The sequence below is a fragment of the Oncorhynchus gorbuscha genome, linkage group LG05 (assembly GCF_021184085.1).
Source record: "Oncorhynchus gorbuscha isolate QuinsamMale2020 ecotype Even-year linkage group LG05, OgorEven_v1.0, whole genome shotgun sequence".
NCBI classification, from domain to species: domain Eukaryota; kingdom Metazoa; phylum Chordata; class Actinopteri; order Salmoniformes; family Salmonidae; genus Oncorhynchus; species Oncorhynchus gorbuscha.
The window spans coordinates 88,304,367-88,321,819 of NC_060177.1; the positions used below are offsets into that span (position 1 = coordinate 88,304,367).

The 17,453-nt window shown below is 45.7% G+C and overlaps 1 protein-coding gene across 1 annotated transcript in view; it reads left to right on the plus strand.

Annotated features, from left to right (window-relative positions):
- Positions 1-17,453, plus strand: part of LOC124034954 (AP-4 complex accessory subunit RUSC2-like) — a 66,881-nt gene extending 49,428 nt beyond the window's left edge. The window contains 8 exon segments of the mRNA XM_046348346.1: positions 1,875-1,951; positions 2,195-2,369; positions 3,750-3,855; positions 4,050-4,096; positions 11,570-12,171; positions 12,244-12,800; positions 13,008-13,184; positions 13,305-17,453. Of these exon segments, the coding sequence (XP_046204302.1) occupies positions 1,875-1,951; positions 2,195-2,369; positions 3,750-3,855; positions 4,050-4,096; positions 11,570-12,171; positions 12,244-12,800; positions 13,008-13,184; positions 13,305-13,515 (1,952 nt within the window). The 3' untranslated portion in view covers positions 13,516-17,453.

Genomic DNA, 17,453 nt, shown 5'->3' on the forward strand with positions numbered 1-17,453 from the left:
CACCGATCTCGACAAACCATTTCTGTATGGACCCTTCTTTTTGCACTGTTACCACAAAGTTGGAAGCATAGGATGGTCTAGAATGGTCTAGAATGTCATTTTATCCCTTCACTGGAACTAAAGGGCCTAGCGTTCTCCTGGTATCCACAACCCCAGACCATTATTCCTCCACCACCAAACTTTACAGTTGGCACTATGCATTCGGGCAGGTAGCGTTCTCCTGGTATCCACCAAGCACAGATTCCTCCGTCGGACTGCCAGATGGTGGAGCGTGATTCATCACTCCAGAGAACGTGTTTCCACTGCTCCAGAGTCCAATGGCAGCGAGCTTTACACCACTCCAGCCGACGATTGGCATTGCGCATGGTGATGTTAAGCTTGTGTGCGGCTGCTCGGCCATGGAAACCCATTTCATGAAGCTCCAGACGAACAGTTATTGTGCCGACGTTGCTTCCAGAGGCAGTTAGTAACTCGGTAGGGAGTGCTGCAACCGAGGACTGAACATTTTTACACGCTATGCGCCTCAGCACTCGGCTGTCCCATTCTGTGAGCTTTTGTAACTTTTCTGCTTTGAGGTTGGCCATTGGTGACTATCTGATTGTCATTGTGGAAAATGGAACGAGGGTGATAACAGTCAGATAAAAGCAGGTGACTGTATTAGACTCACTGCTGAGAGGCTGTCTGACATGTGAAGTGCCTCTTGTAATTGACTACCTCTTTACATTCCTCCCCCTTCCTCCCTCTCTCTCTCTCTCTGTCTCTCTCTCTCTGTCTCTCTCTCTCTCTCTGTCTCTGTCTCTCTCTCTCTGTCTCTCTCTCTGTCTCTCTCTCTCTCTCTCTCTGTCTCTCTCTCTCTGTCTCTCTCTCTGTCTCTCTCTCTCTCTGTCTCTCTCTCTCTCTCTCTCTGTCTCTCTCTCTCTCTCTCTCTCTCTCTCTCTCTCTCTCTCTCTCTCTCTCTCTGTCTCTCTCTCTGTCTCTCTCTCTCTCTCTCTCTCTCTCTGTCTCTGTCTCTCTCTCTCTCTCTCTCTCTCTCTCTCTCTCTCTCTCTCTCTCTCTCTCTCTCTCTCTCTCTCTCTCTCTCTCTCTCTCTCTCCCTCCTCTCTCTCTCTCTCCTCTCCCTCTCCTCTCTCTCTCTCTCTCTCTCTCTCCCTCTCTCTCTCTCTCTCTCTCCCTCCTCTCTCTCTCTCTCTCTGTCTCTCTGTCTCTCTGTCTCTCTCTCTCTCTCTCTCTCTCTCTCTCTCTCTCTCTCTCTCTCTCTCTCTCTCTCTCTCTGTCTCTGTCTCTCTCTCTCTCTCTCTCTCTCTCTCTCTCTCTCTCTCTGTCTCTCTCCCTCTCTCTCTCTCTCTCTCTCTCTCTCTCTGTCTCTCTCTCTCTCTCTCTCTCTCTCTCTCTCTCTCTCTCTCTCTGTCTCTCTGTCTCTCTCTCTCTCTCTCTGTCTCTCTGTCTCTCTCTCTCTCTCTCTCTCTCTCTCTCTCTCTCTCTGTCTCTCTGTCTCTCTGTCTCTCTCTCTCTCTCTCTCTCTGTCTCTCTGTCTCTCTCTCTCTCTGTCTCTCTGTCTCTCTCTCTCTCTCTCTCTCTCTCTCTCTCTCTCTCTCTCTCTCTCTGTCTCTCTGTCTCTCTGTCTCTCTCTCTCTCTATGTCTCTCTCTCTCTCTCTCTCTCTCTCTCTCTCTCTCTGTCTCTCTCTCTCTCTGTCTCTCTCTCTCTCTCTCTCTCTCTGTCTCTCTCTCTCTCTCTCTCTCTCTCTCTCTCTCTCTCTCTCTCTCTCTCTCTCTCTCTCTCTCTCTCTCTCTCTCTCTCTCTCTCTCTCCCCCTCTCTCTCTCTCTCTCTCTCTCCCTCTCCTCTCTCTCTCTCTCTCTCTCTCTCTCTCTCAGGTTTAGTCAAAGCCATCAATACAGCGGTAGATTTAATCGTAGCTCATTTTGGCACCAGTCGGGACCCTGATGTGAAGGTATTTTACTGTGTGATAATACTGTTCTATTTCATCCTTTTGGTTTCTATAGTAGACTGTTGTTGTTTTTTACAACATTACAATGTTTATCTCTTTTCATAAATAAACAGTTATGTCAATGTATTTTTTCTCCCCCTTTCTCCTCTCTATCTGTTGTTCTCGTGCTCCTGCTCTCTTCTCTGCTCTTGTCCTCGTTCCTCTATCTTTTTTGAATTTCTTCTTCACCCCTCCTCTCTCTTCCAGGCGAAGCTCGGTAACAGTTGGGTGAGTCCCAACGTGGGCCACCTGATCCTTAAGTACCTCTGTCCGGCTCTAAGGGAGGTGCTGGGGGATGGGCTGAAGGCCTACGTCCTGGACCTGATCATCGGACAGATACGCAACCAGCCCTGGAGCCTGGTAGAGGCCTCCACACAACTAGGTAATGGTGATGATAATGATGATGATTATGATTAGGCCATAAGCCCTGGAACCTGGTAGAGGCCACCACATAACTAGGTGGTGGTGATGATGATGATGATGATGATGATGATGATGATGATGATGATGATGATCATTTTAAGGCCATAAGCCCTGGAGCCTGGTGGAAACAGAGAGATGGTCAAAATAGCACATTCGGGACAAGGCAGCATGACCGGTGAACAGGTCAGGGTTCCTTAGCCGCCCGGCAGAACAGCAGAAACTGGGTCAGCCGCATGACCAGGTGGTCAGGTCAGGGTTCCTTAGCCGCCCGGCAGAACAGCAGAAACTGGGTCAGCCGCATGACCAGGTGGTCAGGCCAGGTAGTCCTGAGGCATGGTCCTAGAGCTCAGGTCCTCCAGGAGGGGAGAGACCTAAGATCACACAGGACATCAGATAAGACAGGAGAATTACACCAGATATGACAGACTGTCCCTAGTCTCTTGGCACTGCGTCGTGCATATTGACAGCCCTTAGCCGTGGTATATTGGCCATATACCACACCCCCATTCGGGCCTTACTGCTTCATTAGAGGACGAGACGTAAGTGGGTGATTTTCATTATATTTTGATAATACAATGTTGGCAATGGTCTTAACAATGCTGATCAATGCTGCAACAAAAAAAATGAAATGTATGATTATAATACAACCAGCTAAAACAGTCTATGGTGTAGTAGTGGCTGGAGCAGTGGGTTTCCTCTAAATTTGCCCAAGATTTTCCCAAATGGCCCGCCCAGCGAAGGAAAAAAGGCCCTGTTGTGAAAACCTGGATGAGAAACAGTGATATGATATCATTCTGACAGGTAGGCATGTTCCTGCTCTATTGGTTGTCTGTCAACGTTCTTTCATTGTCGAGCAGCCACAGGAACGACCCGAGTCAGTATTAGCAACCCCATGGAAGTTATTTGATCTTTAATCCCTTCTCCCTCCTCTTTCTAACGGATATTTCAATCTCCGTCCATGAAACCGCTCGCATGTGTGCAGCGCGTTTTAGAAAGGTGTTTGGGAACATTCACAAGTAGGCCTACTGCCTTGTGTACATTGCAGCGCCTAAAATGCGAAGAAATAATAGTTTATCAACATTTTAAGGTAAATATTAAGAGTTATTTCATCAGCCTTATTAATTGATATGGCGTATACCTCCACTACACTACTTTGATACGTATCAGTGGGGATTAAGAAGTGAGTATTTGAAAAGCCCACTGAAAAAATAAGTGGGTTATGTGGCCTGAGTACACCCTCCACTACACTACTGAATCAAATATTTAATTGTCAAGGTAACATTTGAATAAATCGTATTACAATGCAGGAGTTTTAATCCTGACCTCCCTCTCTCCTCAGGCCCATCCACCCGTGTTCTCCACAGCCTGTTCTCCAAAGTGTCCCAGTACTCAGAGTTCACCAGCCACAGTATGAGACTCAACGCATTCATCTTCGGACTGCTCAAGTGAGTACACGACCTCTATGTTACCGAATTCTAGCAGTCATCACTAACAGTCCTGTACTCTGTGTCTCCCTCCTGTACTGTATCTCCCTCTCACTGTCACAAACCTTAAGGCTCTAACTCAGTATTGGTTTCCGTAGCGATACAAAGTAACTGCCTCCTTTCTTGTTTATCTCTTGTGTTTTTCCCTGTTTCAGCTTGCGATCTTTGGAGTTTTGGTTCAATCACCTCTACACTCATGAAGGTATGCACATCTTAAGAGTTAAGGGTCAGACACACAGAGAAATCTTACTGCAGATTGGTACTTAGCACCTCTGCCCAGTGTCGGCATTTAGCTTGTTGTGTAACCACAGAGGAAATACTCCAGACCACAAGGTGGCGCAATAACACAAAAAGGAAAACAGGTTGCCAGTCAGCCGTGAATCAATACAATGTTTTAACACACCAAGGACAGCACACATCGTTCTACAAAGCGCAGCGGCCGGAAGAGCTCTGTAGATGGTCGGCACCATGGACAACAGCACGCAAAACCATTTATTGCAGCGCATGAAGTGCTCATTTAGCAGACAAATAGATCTACTGTATGTAGGAAAGCACCCATTTGGTAACGTCTGATTTCTGATTGGCTGACCACGTCCACCACACATTTTTGTCTTTGCCTCACACAAGTCAACTAGGTCTGTTTTTTAATATCCATTGCGAATTATAATTCCTCAGTATCTGAAAATGTTTCCGACACTCCCGGCCTCGATAATCACCAAACCGTTTGAAAAGCTAAATATCGTGATCTAATGATCCCATATATCCAGTGTAAAAGTAATTTTAAAAAACATATTTCTGTCCCGAGCTCACGGGCGCAGGAAACTCTGAGGGCCCGGAATAGGCTAGTTAATACAATGTTGCATGTTCGCTAGCGATAGCTCAAGTCAGGACAGATAGAGAGGACAGACAGGCGGAATGTTGCATGTTCGCTAGCGATAGCTCAAGTCAGGACAGATAGAGAGACAGACAGGCGGAATGTTGCATGTTCGCTAGCGATAGCTCAAGTCAGGACAGATAGAGACAGACAGGAGGAATGTTGCAGGAGCGATAGCTCAAGTCAGGACAGACAGGAGCAATGTTGCATGTTCGCTAGCGATAGCTCAAGTCAGGACAGATAGAGAGACAGACAGGCGGAATGTTGCATGTTCGCTAGCGATAGCTCAAGTCAGGACAGATAGAGAGACAGACAGGCGGAATGTTGCATGTTCGCTAGCGATAGCTCAAGTCAGGACAGATAGAGAGACAGACAGGCGGAATGTTGCATGTTCGCTAGCGATAGCTCAAGTCAGGACAGATAGAGAGACAGACAGGCGGAATGTTGCATGTTCGCTAGCCGATAGCTCAAGTCAGGACAGATCAGGACAGATAGAGAGAGACAGACAGGAGGAATGTTGCATGTTCGCTAGCGATAGCTCAAGTCAGGACAGATAGAGAGACAGACAGGCGGAATGTTGCATGTTCGCTAGCGATAGCTCAAGTCAGGACAGATAGAGAGACAGACAGGCGGAATGTTGCATGTTCGGCATAGCTTCAGGACAGATAGAGAGACAGACAACCGGAATTTGCATGTTGTTGGATAGCTCAAGTCAGGACAGATAGAGAGACAGACACAATGTTGCATGTTGAGCGATAGCTCAAGTCAGGACAGATAGAGAGGCAGACAGGTGGAATGTTGCAAGTTAGCGATAGCTCAAGTCAGGACAGATGCAGACAGGCGAATGTTGCATGTTCTATAGCTCAAGTCAGGACAGATAGAGAGACAGACAGGCAATGTTGCATCGATACTCAAGTCAGGACAGATAGAGAGACAGACAGGCGGAATGTTGCAGTAGCGATAGCTCAAGTCAGGACAGATAGAGAGGCAGACAGGCGGAATGTTGCATGTTCGCTAGCGATAGCTCAAGTCAGGACAGATAGAGAGACAGGCAGAGATTTTGTATAATGTTTTAGCTCAAGTGACAGATAGAGAGACAGACAGGCGGTTAACATTTAGATAGAGAGACACATGTTGCATGTTCGCTAATAGTCAGTCAGGACAGATAGAGAGCAGACAGGCTCTTATCCGATAGCTCAAGTCAGGACAGATAGAGAGACAGACAGGCGGAATGTTGCATGTTCGCTTATGATAGCTCAAGTCAGGACAGATAGAGAGACAGACAGGCGGAATTTGCAATGTGCATCTAAATCTCAAGTCAGGACAGATCAAGTCAGAGACAGACAGGAGACAGACAGGCGGAATGTTGCATGTTCGCTAGCGATAGCTCAAGTCAGGACAGATAGAGAGACAGACAGGAGGAAGGCATGTTCTAGCGATAGCTCAAGTCAGACAGATAGAGAGACAGACAGGGAATGTTGCATGTTCGCTAGCGATAGCTCAAGTCAGGACAGATAGAGAGACAGACAGGTGAATGTTGCATGTTCGCTAGCGATAGCTCAAGTCAGGACAGATAGAGAGACAGTGAATGTTGCATGTTCGCAGCGATAGCTCAAGTCAGGACAGATAGAGAGACAGACAGGCGCAATGTTGCATGTTTTGATAGCTCAAGTCAGGACAGATAGAGAGGCAGACAGGCGGAATGTTGCATGTTCGCTTAGCGATAGCTCAAGTCAGGACAGATAGAGAGACAGACAGGGCAATGTTGCATGTTCGCAGGCTCAAGTCAGGACAGATAGAGAGACAGACAGGCGCAATGTTGCATGTTCGCTAGCGATAGCTCAAGTCAGGACAGATAGAGAGGCAGACAGGCGGAATGTTGCATGTTCGCAGATAGCTCAAGTCAGGACAGATAGAGAGACAGACAGGCGCAATGTTGCATGTTCGCTAGCGATAGCTCAAGTCAGGACAGATAGAGAGACAGACAACCGGAATGTTGCCCTAGCGATAGCTCAAGTCAGGACAGATAGAGAGCAGACCGGAATGTTGCATGTTCTAGCGATAGCTCAAGTCAGGACAGATAGAGAGGCAGACAGGCGGAATGTTGCATGTTCGCTAGCGATAGCTCAAGTCAGGACAGATAGAGAGACGGACAGACCGGAATGTTGCATGTGAGAGATAGCTCAAGTCAGGACAGATTGAGACAGACAACCGAATGGCATGCGCTAGCGTTCTGGATGAGTTGTATGGGGATAGCTCAAGTCAGGACAGATAGAGAGACAGACAGCCAATGTTGCATGTTGCAGTAGCTCAAGTCAGGACAGATAGAGAGACAGACAATGTTGCATGCCTAGCGATAGCTCAAGTCAGGACAGATAGAGAGACAGACAAGGCTTCCTGTGTGCAGGGTCGTACTCGCTAGGATAGTTCAGGACAGATAGAGAGACAGACAGGCGCAAGCATGAACCTCAAGTCAGGACAGATAGAGAGACAGACAGGAGGAATGTTGCTGCCTTGATGTTAGATAGAGAGACAGACAGGAGGAATGTTGCATGTTCGCAGGATACCTCAAGTCAGGACAGATAGAGAGACAGAAGGGCGCAATGTTGCATGTTCTTAGCGATAGCTCAAGTCAGGACAGATAGAGAGACAGACAGGAGCAATGTTGCATGTTCGCTAGCGATACTCAAGTCAGGACAGATAGAGAGACAGACAGGCGGAATGTTGCATGTTCGCTAGCGATAGCTCAAGTCAGGACAGATAGAGACACAGACAGGTGGAATAGAGAGCTGAATGTGATTGAAATAATCCAAATTTTTAACAGGACATTTTCTAGTGTTTTCATTTGTTGGCTTCAGGCCTATATACTGTATTTGACTTAGCTGACGATGGAAGTTATAGGCTTACTGCTGCATCTCTGAGTTCTATGCTCTCATGTCTTTAGTCGCCAACGGATCACAGTGTATCAGTATGTCCATATGGCAGACATAGTCTAATTTTAACTTTTAGATTTGTATAATTTTACTGCAGATTTGCACGGTTAACAACGTGACAATGATTGCGAGAAACAAAACGTTATTATTGAAATGAAACTGTTCGAGAAAATGTGCAAACTGGCCCACAGATCGGTAGAAATGGTAGGATAAAGCCCCCAAACTTTACTATTCATTACTATTACTGCCATTAAAACATTTGTAAATGGTCATAGAACAGTCTGCATTCAATAGAACAAAGATTCGTTCTGGCTCCGGGGGCATTCAATAGAACAAAATTCGTTCTGGCTCTGGTCTGGAGCATTCAATAGAACAAAAGCTCTGGGTCTGCATTCAATAGAAACTGATTCGTTCTCTGCATTCATAGAACAACCGATTCGTCTGCATTAATTAACAACGTGACATGCCTGTCCAACTGATTGCAATAGAACAAACTGACGGTCTGCAAAACGGGTCTGCATCATGCATTCAATAGAACAAACTGTTGCATCATGCATTCAATAGAACAAACTGATTCTGGCTCCGGGTCTGCATTCAATAGAACAAAAACTGGCCCGGGTCTGCATCATTCATTCAATAGAACAAACTGATTCGTTCTGGCTCCGGTCTGCATTCAATAGAACAAACTGAGCTCTGGCCCGGGGTCTGCAACTTCAATAGAACAAACTGATTCGTTCTACTGGGTCTGCATCATGCATTCAATAGAACAAACTGATTTCTGGGTCTGCATCATGCATTCAATAGAACAAACTGATTCGTTCTGGCTCCGGGTCTGCATTCAATAGAACAAACTGATGTCTGGCCCGGTCTGCATTCAATAGAACAAACTGCGTTCTGGCTCCGGGTCTGCATTCAATAGAACAAACTGTCTGCATTCAATAGAACAAACTGATTCGTTCTGGCACCGGGTCTGCATCATGCATTCAATAGAACAAACTGATTCGTTCTGGCTCCGGGTCTGCATTCAATAGAACAAACTGATTCGTTCTGGCTCCGGGTCTGCATTCAATAGAACAAACTGATTCGTTCTGGCTCCGGGTCTGCATTCAATAGAACAAACTGATTCGTTCTGGCACCGGGTCTGCATTCAATAGAACAAACTGATTCGTTCTGGCACCGGTTCTGCATTCAATAGAACAAACTGATTCGTTCTGGCTCCGGGTCTGCATTCAATAGAACAAACTGATTCGTTCTGGCACCTCATTCAAGCACGCAAATAGCACTCGCCACTGCTGATGGGAATGGTTTTGTAGATTCTGATGGGAATGGTTTTGTAGATTCTGATGGGATTGGTTTTGTAGATTCTGATGGGAATGGTTTTGTAGATTCTGATGGGAATGGTTTTGTAGATTCTGATGGGAATGGTTTTGTAGATTGTGATAGGAATGGTTTTGTAGATTCTGATGGGAATGGTTTTGTAGATTCTGATGGGAATGGTTTTGTAGATTCTGATGGGAATGGTTTTGTAGATTCTGATGGGAATGGTTTTGTAGATTCTGATGGGAATGGTTTTGTAGATTCTGATGGGAATGGTTTTGTAAATTGTGATAGGAATGGTTTTGTAGATTCTGATGGGAATGGTTTTGTAGATTCTGATGGGAATGGTTTTGTAGATTCTGATGGGAATGGTTTTGTAGATTCTGATGGGAATGGTTTTGTAGATTCTGATGGGAATGGTCAGATTTGGATATGCTTAGTGCATGTCGTTGGCAGTGAGGAATGATAGGACTGTGTCAGTGTTGAGATCCATGGCTAACTCGGAATACATTGTGCGGAAAGTGAGGAACTCATCCACAACTTCCTTAGGCTTGGAAATGTCTTCCAAGTGGAAACGTGTGAGCTCAAGCATATTCTTTTCATCTTCAGGGTGCTCAAAGCGCTGTGGGTTGAGCACAAAGAATAGTCGTGCCATTTCTCTGACGCCGGCATATCAAACTGCCCCACAAAAACATCAAGTATGCAATAATATGTATCACCTTCAAAGCGCCTTCTGCTTTCCAGAATTGGGTCGTCCTCTGTATCCTCGTCATGAAAACTCTTCCTCTTCTCTGCAAACTCAGTTTGCGTTGTTTTCTCGGGCCAATCTGTTTCTCAGATTGTTTCTCCCATCTTGTCGTAGGCCTCATCTGTGAGCATCTGTCTGATCTCAACCATGCAACTGTCAATGAGATCCACTCCAGTGTTTACATCTATCCAATCCTTTTGCAGATAGTTAGAAAATATGTACGTCTTCTTTAGTAAACTGTTCTAAAACACCAACATACATTTTGAGAGCGTGCCGTTGGCTTTAGAGGCGGACTTTGGCGTTGTATGGTTATGGTGTTTTATTCAGCGCAGAGCTTCAAGGATCTAGGTCAGGCTCTGAACAACCGCTTCTCTGGCCTGTTTCCTGCAGGCCCACCTTGTGTCTGTTTCCTGCAGGCCCACCTTGTGTCTGTTTCCTGCAGGCCCACCTTGTGTCTGTGTCCTGCAGGCCCACCTTGTGTCTGTGTCCTGCAGGCCCACCTTGTGTCTGTGTCCTGCAGGCCCACCTTGTGTCTGATAGGTTCTGTAGGGGCTCCCGAGTGGCGCAGTGGTCTAAGACACTGCATCTCAGTGCAAGAGGTGTCACTGCAATGCCTGATTCAAATCCAGGTTGCATCACATCCAGCTGTGACTGGGAGTCCCATAGGGCAGTGCACAATTGGCCCACTGTCGTCCGGAGTATGAAAATAAGAATTTGTTCTTAACCGACTTGCCTAGTTAAATAAATACATAATAATATTTCAGGGTGAGAACAGCTCCCTGCAAGTTTCCTGTTCCAACTGAAGTTATTTTAAACCTTGGGAGGCTAGAAGCAGTAGGTATACAGGGTCTTGCAGCGTTCATTAGTAGTACATGTATGTTGTGTGCTCAGCAGTGCACATAGAAAGCCTTGTTCTTATTTATTTTTGCCACGGTCGCGAGGCCATGCTTCCATTCAACACCCGCCCCATTAGCCTCCATCAGGCTAGAGCACTAACAACAGTGGTTGGATGTTCCGTGTTTTCTTTACGGTTGTCTTGTTGCAAGGACAACGACGAGGAGAAGAATGTTGTAAGTGGAACACAGAATGCAATTAACGTTTTCTTATTCTGCCTTTCCTCACGTTTTAACTGACTTGTACTTTCTATCAATTGTCCACCTGAATGTAACTTAGCAATAAACATGGTAGGCTACACGTCAATCAAATATGACAGGCCCCCCCAGCAGTAGCCAATCAGCAGCAGCTGTAAGTCCCAGGGGGCCCCTCAAGGGCATATAGTGACAGACACAGCTGTTCATGGCTTTATAAAAATAAGCAACACCAGCTCAGACCAATTCCAGGTTTGAATTAAATAATGTAATATATCAATTCCGACAATGCTTTATGGTGTTAGAAAATGTTTTTCCTTCGGTTTGTTGGTACATCTTCTCTCGGCTCCCCCACGCGGAGTTTTGTGCTCTCTGATTGGCTTAAAGCTCAAGTTGTCGACCACTGCCGAGCATTGCAATTCTACAAGTAGAAACGGCAGGTTCGTCGGTACGCAGCAGGTACGTCTGTTGTTCTAGCAAGAGAAAGAACATCCTCCTACTGTACTAAGTACCCTGTCGGCCATCAGATTTCTCGGCGTGTCTGACCTCTTAGAGAGAAAACAGATACGATTACAACCCATGTCTGGTCTGCTTCTGCTCATCTCAGGTCATCATTGTAAACGCAAACTTTTTGTGATTTAAATAAAGATTAGATTAAATAAAAGTCTAACCATTGTTTGTTCCCCATCCGTCTCTCTCCACCGGTCTTCCCCAGACATCGTAGCGACCCACTACCACCCGTGGGGTTTCCTGCCGTTGTCCCAGGGGCCCTGCCAGCCTCTATTCGAGGAGTTCCTGCTCCTCCTGCAGCCTCTATCCCTGTTGCCCTTTGACCTTGACCTGCTCTTTGAGCCCCGATTGGTCCAGAAGGGCCAGGAACACCGTAGACGCAAGGAGCAGCTCTGCTCCGCCTCCACCGGCGAGGACCTGGACCAATCAGCACGCTCCACCTTCCAGCTCATGAGGGGGTGGAGCACAGAGTCACGTAGGGCGGAGTCTATGAGAGATAAAAGGGAAGGGAGCGGGGCGGGGAAGAGAGAGAGGCTGGGTCTGAGACGAGAGGGAACATGGCCTAGGATGGAAGGGGTTGGAGAGAGAGGGAGTAGAGAAGGTGTGATGCAGAGGACAGGGTCTAGGAGAGAAGGGGTTGGAGAGAGAGGGAGTAGAGAAGGTGTGATGCAGAGGACAGGGTCTAGGAGAGAAGGGGCGGGGATGGATCGTTTAGGAGCAGGACTTTTGGAAGCACAGCCAATGACGACGGAAGTAGGGACAGGGTTTGCCAATCTGTGGAGGGAGAGTGGGAGGGGGAGGGGCATAGTAAAGAGAGCAAAGGGGGTGGGAGGAGAGAGCCAGAGGGAAGGGGAAAGTGAGGGAGGGGAGGAGGAGAGGAGGAAGGAGAGAGAGAGGGATTGGGTGGAGGAGGGTCGTCAGCGGCAGGAGCGGGATCGCCAGGCGTGTTGGTGGTACCAGCTCATGCAGAGTTCCCAGGTCTACATCGACCAATCAGCTCAGGGGGGCTCAAAGTTTGTCAAGACTGAGAAGAGAAAGAAGTCTGCGGAGAGGCGGAGCCAGCTCCCGCCCCCCAGGGAGGGCGTGGTGGAAGGGGCGGAGTCTAGCCAAGATGAGGAGGGTCTCAGAGAGAGAGGGAGAAGCAGGAAGAGCAGCTCCAGCTCCAGTGGTGAGTGGACGGGGTCCAGGGGAAGAGGAAGACTCTCCTGGATGGGGAGTCCCCCAGAGTCGCTGCTCACCCAGGACAAGGAGAACGAAACGGAACTGGGGGCCCCAGTGACAGGAGCAGCAGAAGCCTCAGTGGCCCAGCCAGCGGCCCAGGCTGAGTGTCCCTCCCAGGACCAGGGCATGCGTTGGGGTAGGCTGTTTGGGTCCAGCATAGGAGGTGGTGGCACCCCCTCCAGGCCAGAGCAGAGATCAGCCAAAAGTCAGAGCAGGTGAGGAAAGTGAAGTGATGTAAACTGGTACAGATGATACAGTAATAATTGACTCTTTATTTTAATGACCTTTTAAGCATTTGCTGAGTATTAACCAAGACAATAATTTAGGACATGTACTTCAAAGATTACAATAAATTATTTGACACACAAGTTTGCAAGGAATTTTCAATATTGATTTGGCTGTGCTTTGTTTGTCCCTCCCAGGCTGCCGTCCGGCTGGCTGACAGGTCTGGACATGTCCGTGCTGGACCTCGTAGCTCAGACGGTGGGGGTGGGGACAGGTAAGAGGGTGGAGCCTTCAGCTCCTATGGCCCCTCCCACTCTGAACCAACCCTCTCCACCTCGTCAGACAGCACAGGAGAGCCACACCAAACAACCCTGGTAAGGTCATACTTAATAAATGTTTTTATTCAACCAATATTTCAGCAGGATGCAAATAAAAAATACAGGATACAAGCTACGTATACAAAATACAATGACACATATTCTACCCCCCCCCAGTGAAGTACGAGCCCTGTGCCACCACATAGCCACGGAGCCTGACCAGCTGAGTTTCCAGAAAGGGGACGTACTGAGGGTCCTGAGCCGAGCCGACTCCGACTGGCTCCTCTGCTCCCTGGGGGCCCAGCGGGGCCTGGTTCCTTTCATCTATGTTACCCTGAGGGGCATGGAGGACAGCCAGGTGCCCCAATGGCCTCAGGGACCACACTGACCTGACAGACTCAACTAGGGTTCCAAAATTCTGTTTTTTTTTCAGAAATCACTGTTGGGAGATTACTGGAAACAAGAGGTAATAAGGAGGAAATCTGTGATTCCTCCAACCGGGATTTCTGGTAAACCTAGGGATTTTGGGAAAGTTAGTCTGAACCGAGGGGCCACCGATTTTGCAACCCTAGCCCGAACCGAGGGGCCACATTAAGGAAGGGAGAGTGGGGAAAGGAGGAAAGGACTCAGAGGACCAAATATGGACACACAGTATATATTCACTGGGTGGATACAAGACGATGGATACTCATGGAGGATGCTGATATGACTGATGTGACTGGTTTAAAGTGTAATTATTGTACTGTGGGATGAAACACAGACGGATACACACACACAAACACACAGATGTAAACATGCATGTATGTACATATACACACAGGCACGAACAAACAGACTTCTCTACGCATGCATTTACACTAAACTCATGCATGCATACATTCAGACTATACTCACACACACACACACACACACACACACACACACACACACACACACACACACACACACACACACACACACACACACACACACACACACACACACACACACACACACACACACACACACACACACACACATACCAAAACAAACCAAAACAAACTGTATGGGAATACCAAACAGAGACACATGGCTAGCTACAGAGACTGCCTTAGCTCAGCCGATATATATATATATACCACACCTAGCTGTGCTTTACTTTACCATGCCCCAGAAATATACTCTATCAATCACCTAGCTGTGCCACACTTTGAATGCAGATGCTAATGCTAAATGCTAGTGTAAATGCTAGTGCTAGTCCTTGTCCTAGTGCTAAATACAAGTGATAGTGCTAAAGCTAATGCTAGTGCTAATGCTAATAGAAAACTTCAGGAGACTGGTTAAAGGACTTGTCATTAAATGTATCCACACTGACATCATGCTACTTGATTTAATTAGCCCAGAGTTCCTCTGCTTTGTAGTAGGATGCTAGTATGAAAAGTAGTGTTGTTACAAAACAGAAAAGAGAAAAAAAAGACAATATTGTTTTGCGAGCTCTATCTCTGGGTGTGTCTTCTGACAGCTGTCGTCATTTCTCTGTGTGGGCTAAATACAAATGGTCAGACAGATAAACCCGGTTTGAACTGGCTTCATTAATTCCTCGTCATCTGCAAATTCCTGATACTCATCATCTTGGTAACACAGTGATTTTGGATGGACTTATAAACCTGACTGATTGGACAAAGCCGACAACATCCTCTGGTTCCTCCCTTCACTTCCTGTTTGTTTTGGTGGATGGGATGAACTGACCTATCACTGCAGGTGTTGGGAAGGAAAAGGGTGGAGCCGGGCCTAGTGCATGTAACCTAGCAACAAACTGACAATGTTTTTGTGTCTTTTCAACTCTTCTTTACCTCTGTTAGAACCCCAAAACCCTAGCTCCTCCCACCTGCTCCACCCCTCTCTCCTTTATCCAATAAAACTGCACAGCTTTCAGGAGGATACTGTACCTCTGGTACAGAGAAAATGAAGATGTTCAAGAGGCTATGATCAGCTATGAGCTGTATGTGTCTATATATATATATCCAGACTGTAAATGCATATACGACTTACTTATTTATTGATTAACGACTAATGACGATATCATTTATTATCGTTGAGGAAAACCGGGTAGTAGAGGTGGATAAAGAAGGAAGGATGTCGAATGAAAGCAACACATGGCTTTGGAGGTCTGTTCAGGTGCTTTGGTGAATTTTTCTGAACGTGTTGGGGAGAAGGCTGTACAAACCAATGGAGAGCCAGCTCCACCCCAACCTCCCTATTCTAAAACGCTCTAAAAGTGGGCTTTTCTAAAAATATAATAGAAGTACACTGAATGTTTTCATTTCAAGCAAAAAAAGATATACTTCAAATGATTCAGATTGGTTGTATGTAATTGAGAAAGAGAGTATTGTTTATTGCTTATGCCGTAAAGTGCTTGAGAAAGAACCACGGGAGAGCTGATATGCTGGACGTATTTAGCCATGACCATGCCTTATGGTCCCTACATGATGTTTTATATACGCGACGGTGCGTCCAACCAGCCACTTTCCCTGGGTTTCAGTCCTGAGAGCACTCAGGTTATCTGGTGGGAAATATTTCTGAGGATAGGAGGCATTTTAGAAGAAACCCCAATGCATTTAGTGGATTCAGATGTTTCAAATGTTGCCTTAGGTTCAGATTGAGCTGTACAGGTAAACTAGGTTCAGATTGAGCTGTACAGGTAAACTAGGTTCAGATTGAGCTGTACAGGTAAACTAGGTTCAGATTGAGCTGTACAGGTAAACTAGGTTCAGATTGAGCTGTACAGGTAAACTAGGTTCAGATTGAGCTGTACAGGTAAACTAGGTTCAGATTGAGCTGTACAGATAAACTCAGTTCAGATTGAGCTGTACAGATAAACTCAGTTCAGATTGAGCTGTACAGATAAACTCAATTCAGATTGAGCTGTACAGATAAACTCAGTTCAGATTGAGCTGTACAGGTAAACTAGGTTCAGATTGAGCTGTACAGGTAAACTAGGTTCAGATTTAGCTGTACAGGTAAACTAGGTTCAGATTGAGCTGTACAGGTAAACTAGGTTCAGATTGAGCTGTACAGGTAAACTAGGTTCAGATTGAGCTGTACAGGTAAACTAGGTTCAGATTTAGCTGTACAGGTAAACTAGGTTCAGATTTAGCTGTACAGGTAAACTAGAGCTGGTAAAAAAGGATTCAACCCTAATATGATGTCAAAACATTGTGGTTTAAGCCCTGGATTAGGGTTTGTAGAGCCTAAATAATTCACAATGAAATTATGTAAAGTAACATAAAAAAGGATAGGTTAGAAAAACATAATATTGCCAGGACGAATCCACGAGGACAAGAGGTTCAATCAGATAAGAGTTAACCTAGCTTGTAGATAAAGGTGTATTATTACTCTTAAAAATGTATTTGTAAAAATGTATTTCGTTCTTTTATTTTGTTGTACAGTTATATTTTTTTATATATGTTTTTCTTGTTTTTATTTTAGTTTACATAAATTATTTAAATATTTTGTTATCTCTAAATTAAATATATTTAAAATCTTCAATAATTAATTTTGAAAGATAGGGGTTGTTGAATGGTAACAGCTGTACTTTAAGACATCATTGCGTTAATAACAAGCTTTTTAAAATGTGAGTTCGTATCATGTTATGGACAAAGGACATAACATATCATATTATGTTAAATGTCAGTTATGGGGATAAATACCTGCCCAAATTATTATGAATATAACCATATATTTGTTCTTGTGTTTTGGCACATATCTATCTTCATAACTTGAGGTAAGATGTCAGTTGTGCAGAAAATGCAGGATATGCAGATGAGGATGAGGGTTTTGTTAGTCTTCCAGGTACAGTTTGCTATTCATTGACATCCTCCTGCAGGGTCATACTACGGGACAGACAGTATTGTACTGTAGTAGAGGTCTTAGTGATGGATAGAGCAGGGAGAGAGAGAGAGAGAAAAGATACAGAGACATTTGTAAAACGGTGCAGATGGATTTTCCCTCCTTCATAATTAGAAGTGTGTCATTTATTGTTATATTTTTAAATCTTTATAATAGCTAGCGACCTCCTGTGGCCAAAATACGGTACTGGTTCTGGTCTTGCCTCTACATGGGAGTGATAGGCAGAATTAGAAAGAAGCTAATGTATTCTCTCTCTCTCCGTCTCTCCTGTTCCTCTCGTCCATGTTCCGATAGAAGTAAACTGTTCCTCATTCTGTATTCCGTATCACCGTGGCACCACTACTGTTCTCCGTGCCCATATGACGTGTGTAACACGTCCGTGTCCATGCTATATCAACGTGCTATGGATGTTAATAACAAAGTGCTCATGTGATCATA